Below are 17,153 nucleotides of genomic sequence, written 5' to 3'. Positions count from 1 at the left end.
GCTGTGGGAAGCTGAGGCTGAGGCGGCGGCGGCGGCGGCTACAGCGGCTTCCCCCTCCCACGAGAGCCGGTCCGGGGGCGGGGCAGGGGGCGGAGACGCCGGGAAAGAGGGGGAGGTGAAGCTGGGCGGGCGGAACCCCGGTGTTCCTTGGAGGCAGGGAGTGGCGACGGTCTTAGAGACAGGCGGAGCCGAGGCAAGGCCGCATGTCTCGCATGTCTCCGGGTTCAGAGGAGGAGGGACAAGGAGGCGACTTCACTGAATGGAACTCTGGATGGGGGGGAGAGGTTGGGCTTAGATAGATGGAATGGCGGATGCCCCGAGAATGGAGAAAGGGACCCTACTGCCCGGGATGGAGGAAAGAACTGGATGAGGAAGGTGGGGGGAATAACTGAAGAGATAGCGGTGGTGGTGAGGTCTAGCCTGGGGTGAAATCCGGCCTCCTTAATGTCTCTGCTTTTGTGTGAGACAAATTGGTCAGTCCCTGGTCTCCATACCTTTCTCCTTTACACGTTCTTTCAGCAAATATATTACCCCCACCCCTATTGACTCCTAAGAGAAAAGACCATAAGAACAGGCGGGAGATGGATGCCAGAGGCTGCACCGGAGTGGGAGGGGTGCTGGCCACAGATTTGGAAAGTGGAGAGGCCAGAATGGAACGACCTGTGCCAGGGATGGGGCGGGAGGAGGGTGGGAGGAAGCGGAGGAACCGGCGAGGAGGCCTTCTAGAACGGGCTCTTCAGGCCCAAAGCGCTCAGCCTGTCTCCCAGGTGAGGGGAGAGCAGTCCCCTCCACATCCCGCTGGCCAACAGAAGCACATTCCAGGTTAGTAGGAACAGACTCTTTAATGGGCCCCGCCTCCCACGCCCGCTAAGCCGCCCCCCCTTGCGTGCAGCCTTGGCCTCTTCCACAGCGGCGCGCAGGGCGCGGGCAGGGTCCCTGCGAAGCAGGGCCAACGCCCCGAGCAGCGAAGCGGCGCCGTCCCCCGCACGGAGCTTTTGGCCACTCAGAAAATAGTGGGGCAGCGTCCCGGCCTCGAGCACCCGGCCCAGCTCATCCAGCAGCCCGAGGCAGCAGGCGCCCGCATTCTCGGCTCGCGCCAGAGAGGGCGCGGGCAGCCGCTCACACGCCCAGTAGAGCAACGTCCGCAGGAGGTAGGGCGCCGCGACCCTAGTCCTGGCCACCAGAGGGCGCAGCAGCGCCTGAGCCGCCGCGTGCGCTTGCAGCAGGGGAACGGATATGCGCGTCTTGAGCGCCAGCTCTTGGCGGGCGAAGCAGAACTGCCAGCCGGAGGCGTCCGGCCGCTCTGTGCCGCCGCCGCCGCCGCCGGGCACCAGGTAGAAGGAAGACGACTCCGAGGCCAGCGGGCCGGCCCACGAGTGGCTCCGAGGCCCCTGGGGCCAGCCGGCCACGGACACCACGGGGATCAAGTCGAAAAGCAGGAGGCGGCGCGGGGGCCCGGGCGTAGCCAGGAGGATGCTGGTGACCCCCGCGTGGCGGGCTGCGTGGACCAAGCGCGGGGCACCCGGAACCGGAAACGGGGACTCAGTGACCGCAGCCAGCGAAGCAGAGAACCAGGCAGCCACCTGGGCGGGGCACAATGTGGGCCACGCCTCCGGAGCCTCCAACGGCTGTGGCACTGGGCTAACGTCGGTTGCTTTGGTGACGTCACCATTCCGTTTTTTTCAGTGGTGAGGGAAAGCCAACATCGGTTACGTCTTGTTGAGGCAACTCTGGCACTGAAACATTACTAGGTGAGTTTTCCAAAGACTCGTGTGCCTCAGGCTCAGTGACGTGTAGCCAGTCCACGGAGATTTGCGGATCCTTGGGAGTTTCTTTGCTTTGGGCTGGGTGGATCGAATCACGTCCTCCTGGGACTAGGGGTCCTAGGAAATCCTGCCATGCCTCCCGGGCCGAGGTTCCGCGTACCTGCTCTGGGAGGAAGAGCCATGTGTAACAGGATCCCACGTCCGGTTGCAGCTCCTGCCCAGTGCCATCTAGCGAAAGCACGGGCACCAGGAGTGTGAAGCCGGCGTTGTAGTGAGGTCCCCGAGCGTAGGGACCTAGAGGCGCAGGCCCCAGATCCAGGGAGCCCTCGCGAATCCCGCAACGAAGCAGCAGGAGCTCTGCCTGAGGAGGAAAGCGAGGGTCCCGGCGGTGAACGAGACCTAAGGAAAGAGAAGGGATCGTAAAGTCGTGATCCAGAGCCGGGGCGGGGTGAGGCGGAGCTGAGAGCTGCAAGTTCCCGAAGGCTCGGAGGGTTACTTAGCAAGCAAAGAGAAAACAAAGTCCTTGGCCTGGAGGAGATCTGGTCCTGGCTTGGGACCTTCACTCCAGCTCGCCTGCACACCCAGCTCCTGGATCAGTTGGGTTAGTTCTTGCAGCTGCGCCCCAGAGCAGAAGTCGATGTCCGTGAGCGGCCGGGCTGGGGCTGGGGGCGGTGGGCCCAACCAGGGAGCACTCCCCCAGACCGCGGAAGCCATATGGCTCTGTCGTTTGGGGGCTAGGAAATACACAAACGGGAGGAAGCCCAGACGGGCCGTACCTTTTGCTGCGGAAAACTGGTCCCCGTTCTTGGCTCTTCCAGAGGCCAAGAGGGTTCCCAAGACACAGTCCGCCAATGGGTCTGCAGACGAAGGGCCCTAAATTTAGTCTTGAAAGAGAACAAATAAATACCTCCTCCGTCCTTGCCCTTTTCTCATATGCTGGTCCCCGCCCCCATGGAACGGTTCACCTGACTCAGCAGGTAGAAAGTAGCTGTTTGGCCCCTCCTAAGGAATGCAATTGCCTCCTTCGCTGCCCCTTGTCTACGTCCCCTTACCTCTTTTTCAGAAGAGGCTGGTGGTTTGCGGCTTCCCTCTTAGGGTTAGCTACAAAGGCTGGGAAGAGAATGGATAGGAAGATTCAACAGGTAACTTCTTCCTGCTGCCTGTAAGGCCACGCCCTTAAATTATAACCACGCCCCTTTCTGGAGACTGTCGGGGTGGTTCCGGACCAGCCCGGCCTCCAGTCAGAGTTCAGTCACTCCTTTCGCTCTGCAGAGATCTCGCGGCTATCCTGGGAGTTGTAGTGTGTCTTCAAAGCTACCAGGGCGTTGGGGCCACGCCCCCACATCCTTTGCTGTTCCGTTGAAGTAGTGCCTGGGAAGTTGTAGTTTCTATGGAGGTAAGCTATTCTTTGTCTTTATGATAAACTATTCTGTGTCTTTACAAGGCCAGGTGAAGCGCACAAACACTCCTTGGGGTTAGAACAGAGGCCTAATAGGATGGATCTGAATAGCAAACAATAATGAGGGACATACACTAGGGAATGCGGAGAAATAGGGGACTCTACATCTCACTTGGGAGTAGAGGAGCCCTGGTCATTTAAATCTAGAAGGGTTCTTGCATGCAATTATAACTTCAGTTTAGAGATGAGACTGCAAGCCTAGAAAGGTTGCACATGACTTGTCCAAGTTCAGAGCTCAGCCAGAGAGCTGTTGGAAATGGGCTCTCCAGCTGGGACGTATCTCCTTGGAATCGGTGGTGGTAACGTTAGACAAGAACACACCGATAGTGTGCATATAGTGACCCAGGGATGGACATCTGACTCAGTGAAGGGACATATTAGTGTTGCCCACCTCAGACACACAAGTGGTGTCAGGGAAAACACTTTGGAATCTCGCAGTTTATGTGTGTATACAGAACAGTTATCAGGACTGAAAATCAAGTCCAGAGGAAACTCTAGCTGGGCTAGGGCAGGGCAATGAAAAATTATCAGGCGAAGGAAATGGCTTTCAGCGACCAGTGCTATCATGGACACAGCTTAAGTCCAGGATGAACCTAGGAGTCAGAATAATAGGACAGAAAGATAGGACACCAGAGACACGCTCACAGATTAGACCAATGCATACTGGACCAGGAATTCTAACATTCCTTTTTCCTAGGGGTCTGTCTCCCCAGTGAACTAGGCCTGAGTCCATGGGCAAGAAAACTAAGTGGAGACACCTCGAAATATTTAGAGGCCTATGAAGGAAGAGACCCTCAGAATCCAGGGCTCAATTTAGGGAGCCTAAAACACAAGGTTTCCTAGTCACTGACAAAGAGAGGTCTTCTCCCTCAGTAACCAAGAGCCCCAAACACAGCCCAGAACGGGGGAGGTAAGTTTCCATACATCTGGTCATGAGCCAAGAGACCAGATGAGGAAAACTGAAGCCTGGGCTCTTTCTCACAGTCTGGGGAAATCAGGCACTGGGTGTCCAGCCCCACATCTTACCTCCTCCCTAGAGGGTGGCTTCTGAGCCACGCTAAAAATAGCTAAGTTCTCTGGTCTCTGGGGGAGCTTTAAGATGCTGGGGGTGGGTGACAGGGAAAGGAAAATTGCTCTAAACTCTAAAGCACTGCTCTCCAATAGCATTTTCCATGATGATGGAAATGTTCTAAATCTGTGCCATCCAATACAGTAGCCGCTAGCTCCATGTGCCTACTGAGCACTTAGAAGGTCGTGGCACTGAGGAACAGAATTTTTTTTTTTTTTTGGCCAAGCCATGAAGCTTGCGGGGTCTGAGTTCCCCGACCAGGGATTGAACCCCAGCCACAGCAGTGAAAGCGCCAAGTCCCAACAACTGGACCACCAGGGAGCAGAATTGGATGCCAGGGAAATTCTGTTCCCTAAAGAAGAGAATTTTTAACATTTTAAATTAATTTTTAACAGAACTAATTTTCCTTAATTTTAACTAATTTACATTCTAATATGCATTTGGCTAGTGGCTACTGTAGTTGACAGTGCAGCTCTAGGGCCTTGGGGATAACGGATTTAGCTAGACAACGATGGAGGGAAAGCACGGATACCTTAGATCCTCATCAGGTCCTGTGGAATTGGTCTGGGGTGGATGTCCTCAACCACCCACAGAACACTTCTCTTTTCTCTTTACTCCTCATGCATATCTGTCCCCTCTTTTTCTAAGTTGCTCTGAGCACACTGATATCCCCAAACCTTGATGGTCTCCGGTGAGTTGTTGGATGTCTCTCGGTGAAGGCGCCTGGGAGACAGAGCTTCTCACTTGTCCCTGCCTGCTCTGAACTGTCTCTGGCGGGCGTCAAAGACCACATGGCCGAGCCGGGTGCCTGACCCAGGACAGTAGGGCTTCCAGCTGGTTTTGGGAGGCGTAGACATCTGGCGATAGTCTGGCAGGCTGGAGGAAGTGTATCCATTGGGTGGTACACCCAGTCTTGGCTGCCTGCTCGCCGGGAGGATGATTGCAGCTCAATCAGTACAGGTACCTCTGAGAAGGTTTGCAGGTCATTGTAGGCCACCTGAGCCTTGGGAGAGCAGGAGTTCTGACTGGGTGGGATAGAAGTCCATGGTATGTGCTGCCCTGCATCCTCCTTTCGAGGAGCTGCCTCAGATATAAATGACTGTCGGGTCTGATGTGGGCCCAAAACTTGGACAGAGTCAGTTCCTAGAGGGTTCTTGTGGAGGCCGGGGTTTGGGATAAGGCATGAGTTGTTATGGAGGCCTGATCTCTTGGATAAGCCAGAGTCTTGAGTAAGGGCTGGACACTTATGGGGGCCAGGATCTCGATTAATTCCCGAGTATTTGTGAAAGTTAAGGTCATGGTTATGTTCTGAGCTCCTGTAATTTCCAGCATCTTAGGTAAGGCCACATCTCCTTTTGACTTTAGTGGCTTGGGTAAGGCCTGGTTTCTTACGGAGGTCAGAATCCTGAGTAAGTCCTTGGCTCCTGCAGACTCCAGAATCTTGGGTAAGACCTGGATTCTTGTAGTCTCCTGAGTCTCAGGTAAGGCTTGAGCCCTTATGGAGGCGAAGGGGTTTGCACAAGGCCTGGGCTCTTCAGATTCCTGGCAAAGGCCTGAGCTCTCTTTGACTCCAGAGTCTTGGGCAAGGTACAGACGCTTCTCTGGCCCAGAATCTTGGGTAAAGTCTGGACTCCTAGAGACTCCTGAATCTTGGGCGTTACCTGTACTCTTGTCACATCCAGAATGTTGAGAAGGGTGTGGGCTATTATGGAAGCCAGTTTTTTGGGAGAGCTCTTGACTTTTATAGAATACAGTCTCTTGCTTTCGTTCCAGATTCCTATAGACTCCAGAATCATGCATAAAGCCTGAGCTCCTCTGAATGTCAGAAGTTTGGAGAAATGGTGTGTTTTTGTGTAGACCAGAGGGTTGGGTGAGATATGGGCGTATAAAGAAACGTCTATCTCAAGTAGAACCTAAGCTGTTCTGGGAGCCAGAATCTTGGGTAATGACTGGATTCTTCTGAAGATCAGAGTCGTGGAAAAGGCTTGGATTCTTGCAGAGGTAAGGGGCTTGGGTAAGGCCTGGAAGCTTGTGGAGGCCTGGATCTTGAGCAAGGCCTGGGTTCTTGGGGAGACCTGGGTCTCACGTAAGGCCTGGATTCTTGTGGAGGCCTGGGTCTTGGATAAGGCCTGGGTCCTTGTGGAGGCCTGGATTTGGGGTAAGGCCTGGGTTTCTGAAAACTCTACAGTCTTTTGAAGGGCCTGGGGTCCTTTGGAGGACAGAGCCTTGGTTGAGGCCTAGACTCTCATGAAGTTCAGGGGGTTGGGGCTGGTTTGGGGTTTGGGAAGTAGTGGCTAACTGGGGAGGGATGGGGCCCTGGGAAGAGAGGACAGACTGAGGAGACTTGCAGGTTGGGGGAAAGGTGGGGGGTTGTATTAACGTGGAGGGCTTCTGGTGGTTGCTGTGTTGAAGGACAAAGGATCTGGGAGAAACAAGAGGCAGAGAAAGAGTGCATGGTGGAGGCATGGTGCATGGTGAGCTCTGGGCACTGGTTGGAGAATGGAAGCAAGGTTGAGAAGGTGCAGCATCCTTGGAGTACACCAGGAATGTGGGGTAGACTGGAGTCTGGGGGTCCGTGTTTCTCTTCTCAGAACTGCCAGGATGGAAGCTGCAATAAGGGAAGGTCTTGGACTGTACAAATTTGTCTTTGGCATCATTTGAGATCTTCCCTTCCATATTCCCCAACTCCAGGTAACCCAGTATGGATCCTGTGGAGGGCTTGGCACTGTCCCTACTACATTGCTTCAGTGTTTGCTCTGCTGTACCAGAGCTCACCAGACCATGCCCCTCTTGGGGCCTGGAGGGGGTACCAGCCCGTCCACACTGAGCCGGCATCCAGCAGCAAGTTCTTTCTGGAATACCCAGAGTTCTGAGGCGGACACACATGGAATAAGTTCTGCTTTACCCTGCGGTCATGGTAGACCACATGGCCGGAGGAGAGGCCTTGGCTAAAGGCAGACAAGGTAGAGGGAATAGAACCTAGAATGGGCGTAGGGGTGGTGGACGGGACTTGAGTGTTCGTCAGGGCCATGCCCAGCCCTGGGACAGAGGTTGTGGCAGAGATCGGGACAGGGACTGGTGTAGGGGCTAGGGCAGGAGTAGTAGCAGGGGCAGAAGTTGGGAGAGGGACCAGAGTGTTGGCATGGATATAGGTCAGATGAGCATGGGTCAGGGTGCAGACAGATGTTTGGCCCAGGGACTGGGCTGAGGCATGTGAGGTGTCCTGGTCTTGGGCCTGGGCTGGGGTATGGGCTGAGGTATGCTCAGGGCCATGGACCTGGGCAGGGCTGTGCTCAGGGGTGAGGGCTGGGGAGGGGGTCTGGGCCTGGGGGGTGGTGTGCTCAGGGGAGTGGAATGTGGAGCAAGTCTGGGCCTGAGGTGGGGCGTGCTAAGAGGGGTGGGTGGAGGAGAAGGTCTGGGCTTTGGCAGGAGTGTTCCCAGTGGGGTGCAGTAGGGAGAAGGCCTGGGCCTGGGCGGAAGTGTGCTCATGGGCGTTGCCTCGGGAGCAGGTCTCAGCCTGGGTCGGGGGCGGGTGTGCTCAGGGGGGTGGGCTGAGGAGGTGGTCTGGGCCTTGGCAGGAGCATGCGCAGGGGGCTGAACTGGGGGGCGGGTCTGGGCCCGGGCTGGGGACTGGGCTGGGTCAGAGTCTGGTGTCTTAGTCTTGCTGTCTTGGGGCAGGCGGAGTGGAAACACGTCCACCTTGCTCATCCTTCGGAGCTTGGAAGATGTCTCCTGCCTGGAGTACAAAGAGGCTTGGGACTTTAAGGCTGTGACCGGAGGGGCCTCCCCAGCTCTCACTACCCGCTCCATCCACAGTCCCCGTGGAGCCTCCGTGGAAGCCGCAGCCCGTCCACACTGAGGCGGCATCCAGCAGCACTTAGGAGCCTTCTCATATTTTTTGTCTGGTATCCAGGAGTCAAGGTGGTTTGGGTGCCCGAGCAGGAAGCTTGGGCCATGGCGGAAGCGGGAAGAAACTCTTGAGCACAGGTTCTTGGGATCCACGGAGCAGCGCATGCACATGCGATGGCTGCCTACACAGCTGGCTTGCTTGTCTGCGGGGAAAGGCGAGATGGGTCAGGGCCTGGCTTCCTGAGGGGCTGAGAACCAACGCAGGGATAGAAGAAAGGGGACAGGCCCACATGCCCTGAGCCCACGCTGGCGCCCACTCACCCTTGGGGAGAATACGATTGAAAAGTACCCGCAAGTAACCCTTCAGATGCCTCCAGAGCTGAGGGAAGAAGGGGAGGGGGGAGACTGAGAGCAGGGTTAGCCCTGAAATCCAACCCTTGTCCGGCCACACCCCAGCAGCCCTCCCACCTCAGCCCCTTCAAGGCCCCAGGGCTCCCCCAGCTCCGCTGCCCAGATCCTGCTCTGACCATAGTCACCACGTTCATCCCCAAGTTGAGGAAGATGAATCTGATCAGGAGCAAAAGAATTGAGTCTCCTAGCTCCTGGCATTTCCTGGGGATGGTGCCAGAGCACGGCTCGGCTCGGTAGAGGGCTCGCTCACCCATGGCCGGGGGTCCAAGGACTGCCTGGGTCTCCTGGCCTCCACATAGTCACTGGGAGCCAGACTGGGTCATAATGGGGCAGGTGGTGAGGTCACAGGGAGGGAGGGGGACGAAAAGGAGGACCCAGGGTAGCATTCCCTGGTAACCAGGGTCAGGTAAGCTGAGCCTGGACAGTCAAACAGGGCCCGGTGGCCGGCACACCTCCCCTCGAGTGGTCATTCATCTGCTCACCACCCACTGACTCACTTGTTCAAATGACACATTCCGTCTCTTGGCCCCTCTTGAGACTAGGAAGACCTCGGCCTCAGAGGCCTGCTGAAGGCCTGGTTGGAGTCCGCCTCAGCCTTCTTCATGCCCTTCACTGGGCCTGGAGCTGGACCTGCCCAGGTGTGGAACCTCCCAGTTTGGAAGCAGCTACTTGTATGAGGCTCTTTGGGGACAGGGACAGCTGAGACACAGAGGAGGTGCCCAGAGACCAGGGGTTTGGAGTCTGCAGCTGCAGATGTACTTAGTGCATGGTATAGGACCAGGAGGGGCCTGCTGGCAGAACTGTGGCCACTAAACCAAGGGGACCCTCAGGCCAAGAAGGGGACACTGGCTTCTTATTGCAGGAACCCAAGGGCAGGGGCCCAGGCTGGCAGAAGGAATGGCGCTTCCAAGCCACAGACCACCAATGTTTCCTGGACTCTGGCGCTCTTTATTCCTCTCTCCATGCCTTGCGCCCCCCCCCCCCCGCCCCCGCCCCCATTTGCCGCCGGTCAGTTCATTTTCCCAGTCTGGCTCCTGTGCAGAGAGGGCCTCGAGGCCGAGGTGGAAGGTAGCGGCGAGTTGGCCCGTGCTTGGCTCCCCTGCGGTTGCCGCTTCCGCTCCAGGCTGTCATACACCTGGTAGTTGGCATTGCCCCCCGGGTTCCGGCTGAGTGGCATGAAGGTGGGTGGAGGTGGAGGGTGCTCGTTAGCCTGACGTCCGGCAGGTGCTGGGAGGGGCGGAGGAGCAGCGCTGAGCTGGGAGCCGGGGCCCGCTTGTACGAGGCCTCGGCCAGCACCGTGAGGGAGGCGGACGTGGCCAGAGGGCGCCGCACGGGCAGCATCTCGGCCCATTGGGCCGCCCGACGCCGCACCTCGTGGGGATCCCGGGAGTAGTTCAAGTGTCCCGTGAAGGGGTGCGGGCTGCGGTTGGGCTGGTTGTGAGCACAGCTGGGGAGGCTCCGTCCGTGGGCCGGGGGGGAGTTGCGCCGCCAGGCTTCGGGCCGGCAGCCCAGGAATTCTTACATTCCTTTTTCCCAGGGGTCTGTCTCCACAGTGAACTAGGCCTAAGTCCATGGGCAAGAAAATTAAGTGGAGACACCTCGAAAAATTTAGAGGCCTATGAAGGAGGGGACGCTCAGAATCCAGGGCTCAATTTAGGGAGCCTAAAACACAAGTTCTCCTAGTCACTGACAAAGAGAGGTCTTCTCCCTCAGTAACCAAGAGCCCCAAACACAGCCCAGAACGGGGGAGGCAAGTTTCCATACATCTGATCGTGACCCAAGAGACCAGATGAGGAAAACTGAAGCCTGGGCTCTTTCTCACAGTCTGGGGAAATCAGGCATTGGCTGTCCATCCCCACATCTTACCTCCTCCCCAGAGGGTGGCCTCTGAACCACCCTAAAACGAACTAAGTTCTCTGAGCTCTGGGGGAGCTTTAAGGTGCTGGGGGTGTGTGACAGGGAAAGGAAAATTGCTCTAAACTCTAAAGCACTGCTCTCTAATAGCATTTTCCATGATGATGGAAAGGTTCTAAATCTGTGCCGTCCAATACAGTAGCCGCTAGCTCCATGTGCCTACTGAGCACTTAGAAGGTCGTGGCACTGAGTAACAGAATTTTTTTTTTTTTTTTGGCCAAACCATGAAGCTTGCGGGGTCTGAGTTCCCAGACCAGGGACTGAAACCCAGCCACAGCAGTGAAAGTGCCAGGTCTCAACACCTGGACCGCCAGGGAACAGAATTGGATGCCAGGGAAATTCCGTTCCCTGAGGAAGAGAATTTTTAACTTAATTTTTAACAGAATTAGGTTTTCCTTAATTTGAACTAATTAACATTCTAATAGGCATTTGGCTAGTGGCTACTGTAATTGACAATGCAGCTCTAGGGCCTTGGGGATGACAGATTCAGCTAGACAGCGATGGAGGGAAAGCAGGGATGGCTTAGGTCCTCATCAGGCCCTGTGTCCTCAAACAACCGCAGAACACTTCTCTTGCCTCTTTATTCCTCATGCATATCTGTCCCCTCTTCTTCTAAGTTGCTCATCACACACTGATATCCCCACTCCTTGATGAGCAAATTTTCCAGGGGTCTGTCTCCACAGTGAACTAGGCCTAAGCCCATAGGCAAGAAAATTAAGTGGAGACACCTCGAAAAATTTACAGGCCTATGAAGGAGGGGACCCTCCGAATCCAACCCACTCCTTGATGGTCTCTGGTGAGTTGTTGGATATCTCTCAGTGAAGGCGCCTGGGAGACAGAGCTTCTCACTTGTCCCTGCCTGCTCTGAACTGTCTCTGGCGGGCGTCAAAGACCACATGCCCGAGCCGGGTTCCTGACCCAGGACAGTAGCGCTTCCAGCTGGTTTTGGGAGACGTAGACATCTGGTGATAATTCTGGCAGGCTGGAGGAAGTGTATCCATTGGGTGGTACACCCAGTCTAGGCTGCCTGCTCGCCGGGAGGATGATTGCAGCTCAATCAGTACAGGTACTTCTGAGAAGGTTTGCAGGTCATTGTAGGCCACCTGAGCCTTGGGAGAGCAGGAGTTCTGACTGGGTGGGATAGAAGTCCATGGTATGTGCTGCCCTGCATCCTCCTTTCGAGGAGCTGCCTCAGATATAAATGACTGTCGGGTCTGATGTGGGCCCAAAACTTGGACAGAGTCAGTTCCTAGAGGGTTCTTATGGAGGCCAGGAGTTGGGATAAGGCATGAGTTGTTATGGAGGCCCTATCTCTTGGATGAGCCAGAGTATTGAGTAAGGGCCGGACTCTCATGGGGGCCAGGATCTCGATGAATTCCTGAGTACTTGTGTAAGCTAGGGTCAGTTGTATGTTCTGAGCCCCTGTAAATTCCAGCATCTTCGGGAAGCCTGGAAGCTTGTGGAGGCCTTAGTCTTGAGCAAGGCCTGGGCTCTTGGGGAGGCCTGGGTTTGTGGTTAGGCCTGGGTGTCAGGAAACTCTGCAGACTTCGGAAGGGCCTGGGGTCCTTGGGAGGACAGAGCCTTGGTTGAGGCCTTGACTCTCAGGAAGTTCAGGGGTTTGGGCCTGGCTTGGGATTTGGGAAGTAATGGATAACTGGGGAGGGATGGGGACCTGGGAAGAGAGGACAGACTGAGAAGACTTGGAGGTTGGGGGAAAGGTGGGGGTTTGTATTAAGTTGGAGGGCTTCTGGATGTTGCTGTGTTGATGAAGGACCCGGTATCTGAAAGAAACAAGGGGCAGATAAAGAGTGCATGGTGGATTCATGGTGCATGATGAGCTTTGGGCACTCATTGGAGAATGGAGGCAAGGTTGAGAAGGTGCAGCATCCTTGGAATACAGGATTTTGGGGTAGACTGGAGTCTGGGGGTCCGTGTTTCTCTTCTCAGACCTGCAAGGAAGGAAGCTGCAGTAAGGGAAGGTCTTGGACTGTTCAAATTTGTCTTTGGCATCATTTGAGATCTTCCATTCCATATTCCCCATATTCTGGGCCTCGGCGGAAGTGTGCTCATGGGCGTGGCCTTAGGAGCAGATCTCAGAATGGGGGATGGGTGTGCTCAGTGGGGTGGGCTGAGGAGAAGGTCTGGGCCGGCAGGTGCTTGGGCAGGGGCTGAACTGGGGGGCGGGTCTGGGCCCGGGCTTGGGACTGGGCTGCGTCAGAGTCTGGGGTCTTAGTCTTGGTCTCTTGGGGCAGGCAGAGAGGAACCACGTCCACCTTGCTCATCCTGTGGAGCTTGGAAGATGTCTCTTACCTGGAGTTAAAGTTGGCTTGGGACTTTAAGACTGTGACCGGAGGGGCCTCCCCAGCTCTCACTACCCGCTCCTTCCCCAGTCCCCGTGGAGCCTCCGTGGAAGCCGCAGCCCGTCCACACTGAGGCGGCATACGGCAGCACTTAGGAGCCTTCTCATAGTTTTTGGCTTGTATCCAGGGTTCAAGGTGGTTTGGGTGCCCGAGCAAGAAGCTTGGGCCATGGCGGAAGCGGGAAGAAACTCTTGAGCACAGGTTCTTGGGATCCACGGAGCAGCGCATGCGCATGCGATGGCTGCCTACACAGCTGGCTTGCTTGTCTGCGGGGAAAGGCCAGATGTGTCAGGGCCTGGGTTCCTGAGGGCCTGAGAATCAAGGCAGGGATAGAAGAAAGGGGACAGGCCCACATCCCATGAGCCCACGCTGGCGCCCACTCACCTTTGGGGAAAAGACGTTTCAAAAGTGCCCGCAAGAATCTCTTTAGATGCCTCCAGAGCTGAGGGAAGAAGGGGAGGGGTGAGGCCGGGCTCAGGGTGAGCCCTGAAATCCAACCCTTGTCCGGCCACACCCCAGCAGCCCTCCCACCTCAGCCCCTTCTAGACCCCAGGGCTCCCCCAACCCCGCTGCACATATCCTGCCCTGACCATAATCACCATGTTGATCCCCACGTTGACGAAGATCAAGCTGACCAGGAGCAGAAGAATTGCGTCTCCTTGCTCCTGGCATTTCCTGGGAATGGGGCCAGGGAACGGCTCAGCTCCATAGTAGGTTCTCTCACCCATGGCCGTTGGTCCCAGGATTGCTTGGGCCCCCTGCCCTCCACTTTTAACTGGGAGCTAGACTGGGTCATAATGGGGCAGGTGGTGAGGTCACAGTGACGGAGGGGGACAAAAAGGAGGGCCCAGGGTGGAATTCCCTGGTAACCAGGGTGAGGTAAGCTGAGCCTGGAGAGTCAAACAGGGCCCGAAGGCCGGCATACCACCACTTGAGTGATCAATCATTCACTCACCACCCGCTGACTCACTTGTTCAAATGACACATTCCATCTCTTGGTCCCTCCTGAGAATATGAAGACCTTGGCCTCAGAGCCCTTTGGGAGGCCTGGCTGCAGTCCAGAGCCTCAGCCTTCTTCATGCCCTTCACTGGGCGTGGAGCTGGACCTGCCCAGATGTGGAACCTCCCAGTTTGGAAGCAGCTTCTTGTATGAGGCTCTTTGGGGACAGGGACAGCTGAGACACAGAGGAGGTGCCCAGAGACCAGTGGTTTGGAGTCTGCAGCTGCAGATGTACTTAGTGCATGATATAGGACCAGGAGGGGCCTGCTGGCAGGACTGTGGCCACTAAACCAAGGGGACCCTCAGGCCAAGGGGACACTGGCTTCTTATTGCAGGAAGCCAAGGGCAGGGACCAAGGCTGGCAGAAGGAGTGGCGCTTCCAAGCCACAGACCACCAATGTTTCCTGGACTCTGTCGCTCTTTATTCCTCTCTCCATGCCTTCCCGGCCCCCCCGCGCCCGCCCCCATTTGCCGCCGGTCAGTTAATTTTCCCAGTCTGGTTCCTGTGCAGAGAGGGCCTCGAGGCCGAGGTGGAAGGTAGCAGTGAGTTGGCCCACGTTTGGCTGTCCTGCGGTTGCCGCTTCAGCTCCAGGCTGTCATACACCTGGTAGTTGGCATTGCCCCCCGGGTTCTGCCTGAGTGGCATGACGGTAGGCCTTGGAGGAGGGTGCTCGGTAGCCTGGCCGTTGGGCAGGGGCTGGGAGGAGCGGAGGAGCAGCGCTGAGCTGGGAGCTGCGGCCCGCTTGTACGAGGCCTCGGCCAGCACCGTGAGGGAGGCGGACGTGGCCAGAGGGCGCCGCACGGGCAGCATCTCGGCCCATTGGGCCGCCCGGCGCCACACCTCGTGGGGTACCCGGGAGTAGTTCAAGTGTCCCGTGAAGGGGTGCGGGCTGCGGTTGGGCTGGCTGTGAGCACAGCTGGGGAGGCTCCGTCCGTGGGCCGGGGGGGAGTTGCGCCGCCAGGCTTCGGGCCGGCAGCCCAGGAATTCTTACATTCCTTTTTCCCAGGGGTCTGTCTCCACAGTGAACTAGGCCTAAGTCCATGGGCAAGAAAATTAAGTGGAGACACCTCGAAAAATATAGAGGCCTATGAAGGAGGGGACGCTCAGAATCCAGGGCTCAATTTAGGGAGCCTAAAACACAAGTTCTCCTAGTCACTGACAAAGAGAGGTCTTCTCCCTCAGTAACCAAGAGCCCCAAACACAGCCCAGAACGGGGGAGGCAAGTTTCCATACATCTGATCGTGACCCAAGAGACCAGATGAGGAAAACTGAAGCCTGGGCTCTTTCTCACAGTCTGGGGAAATCAGGCATTGGCTGTCCATCCCCACATCTTACCTCCTCCCCAGAGGGTGGCCTCTGAGCCACCCTAAAAAGAGCTAAGTTCTCTGGGCTCTGGGGGAGCTTTAAGATGCTGGGGGTGGGTGACAGGGAAAGGAAAATTGCTCTAAACTCTAAAGCACTGCTCTCTAATAGCATTTTCCATGATGATGGAAATGTTCTAAATCTGTGCCGTCCAACACAGTAGCCGCTAGCTCCATGTGCCTACTGAGCACTTAGAAGGTCGTGGCACTGAGTAACAGACTTTTTTCTTTTTGGCCAAACCATGAAGCTTGCGGGGTCTGAGTTCCCAGACCAGGGATTGAAACCCAGCCACAGCAGTGAAAGCGCCAGGTCCCAACACCTGGACCGCCAGGGAACAGAATTGGATGCCAGGGAAATTCCGTTCCCTGAGGAAGAGAATTTTTAACTTAATTTTTAACAGAATTAATTTTCCTTAATTTGAACTAATTTACATTCTAATAGGCATTTGGCTAGTGGCTACTGTAATTGACAATGCAGCTCTAGGGCCTTGGGGATGACAGATTCAGCTAGACAGAGATGGAGGGAAAGCAGGGATGGCTTAGGTCCTCATCAGGCCCTGTGGGATGGGGCTGGGGTGAATGTCCTCAAACAACCGCAGAACACTTCTCTTGTCTCTTTATTCCTCATGCATATCTGTCCCCTCTTTTTCTAAGTTGCTCATCACACACTGATATCCCCACTCCTTGATGGTCTCCGGGGAGTTGTTGCATGTCTCTAGGTGTAGGCGCCTGGGAGACAGAGCTTCTCACTTGTCCCTGCCTGCTCTGAACTGTCTGGTGGGCGTCAAAGACCACATGCGCGAGCTGGGTGCCTGACCCAGGACAGTAGCGCTTCCAGCTGGTTTTGGGAGGCGTAGACATCTGGCGATAGTTCTGGCAGGCTGGAGGAACTGTATCCATTGGGTGGTACACCCAGTCTAGGCTGCCTGCTCGCCAGGAGGATGATTGCAGCTCAATCAGTACAGGTACTTCTGAGAAGGTTTGCAGGTCATTGTAGGCCACCTGAGCCTTGGGAGAGCAGGAGTTCTGACTGGGTGGGACAGAAGTCCATGGTATGTGCTGCCCTGCATCCTCCTTTCAAGGAACTGCCTCAGATATAAATGACTGTCGGGTCTGATGTGGGCCCAAAACTTGGACAGAGTCAGCTCCTAGAGGGTTCCTGTGGAGGCCCGGATTTGGGATAAGGCATGAGTTGTTATGGAGGCCCTATCTCTTGGATGAGCCAGAGTATTGAGTAAGGGCCGGACTCTCATGGGGGCCAGGATCTCGATGAATTCCTGAGTGCTTGTGTAAGCTAGGGTCAGGTGTATGTTCTGAGGCCCTGTAAATTCCAGCATCTTCGGGGAGGCCTGGAAGCTTGTGGAGGCCTTGGTCTTGAGCAAGTCCTGGGTTCTTGGGGAGGCCTGGGTTTGTGGTTAGGCCTGGGTGTCAGGAAACTCTGCAGACTTTGGAAGGGCCTGGGGTCCTTGGGAGGACAGAGCCTTGGTTGAGGCCTTGACTCTCAGGAAGTTCAGGGGTTTGGGCCTGGCTTGGGATTTGGGAAGTAATGGATAACAGGGGAGGGATGGGGACCTGGGAAGAGAGGACAGACTGAGAAGACTTGGAGGTTGGGGGAAAGGTGGGGGTTTGTATTAAGTTGGAGGGCTTCTGGATGTTGCTGTGTTGATGAAGGACCCGGTATCTGAAAGAAACAAGGGGCAGATAAAGAGTGCATGCTGCATGGTGAGCTCTGGGCACTCATTGGAGAATGGAGGCAAGGTTGAGAAGGTGCAGCATCCTTAGAGTACAGGAATTTGGGGTAGACTGGAGTCTGGGGGTCCGCGTTTCTCTTCTCAGACCTGCAAGGAAGGAAGCTGCAGTAAGGGAAGGTCTTGGACTGTTCAAATTTGTCTTTGGCATCATTTGAGATCTTCCATTCCATATTCCCCATATTCTGGGCCTGGGCGGAAGTGTGCTCATGGGC

General features: G+C 56.0%; 2 protein-coding genes and 1 pseudogene across 2 annotated transcripts; all 3 read right to left on the bottom strand.

Moving 5' to 3' along the window:
• Positions 1 to 841: 841 nt before the first annotated feature.
• LOC136138037 (transmembrane protein 102-like) lies at positions 842 to 2,480 on the bottom strand. The gene is given in 4 exon segments (XM_065896552.1): positions 842 to 880; positions 882 to 1,682; positions 1,684 to 2,169; positions 2,271 to 2,480. Coding segments are annotated over 4 exon segments (1,536 nt in total).
• A 2,457-nt stretch (positions 2,481 to 4,937) lies between these two features.
• Positions 4,938 to 8,808, bottom strand: LOC136139118 (uncharacterized protein SPEM3-like). Its single transcript, XM_065898016.1, is given in 10 exon segments — positions 4,938 to 4,985; positions 4,987 to 5,162; positions 5,165 to 5,792; positions 5,794 to 5,830; positions 5,832 to 6,351; positions 6,388 to 7,105; positions 7,137 to 7,682; positions 7,793 to 8,346; positions 8,465 to 8,522; positions 8,671 to 8,808. Coding segments are annotated over 10 exon segments (3,423 nt in total).
• A 7,588-nt stretch (positions 8,809 to 16,396) lies between these two features.
• On the bottom strand, positions 16,397 to 17,111 carry LOC136139117 (uncharacterized protein SPEM3-like; annotated as a pseudogene).
• Positions 17,112 to 17,153: the final 42 nt, after the last annotated feature.

Source organism: Phocoena phocoena, chromosome 19, assembly GCF_963924675.1.
Source record: "Phocoena phocoena chromosome 19, mPhoPho1.1, whole genome shotgun sequence".
Taxonomy (NCBI): domain Eukaryota; kingdom Metazoa; phylum Chordata; class Mammalia; order Artiodactyla; family Phocoenidae; genus Phocoena; species Phocoena phocoena.
Note: the sequence above shows the minus strand (reverse complement) of the source record. Positions and strands in the feature narration are given on the sequence as shown.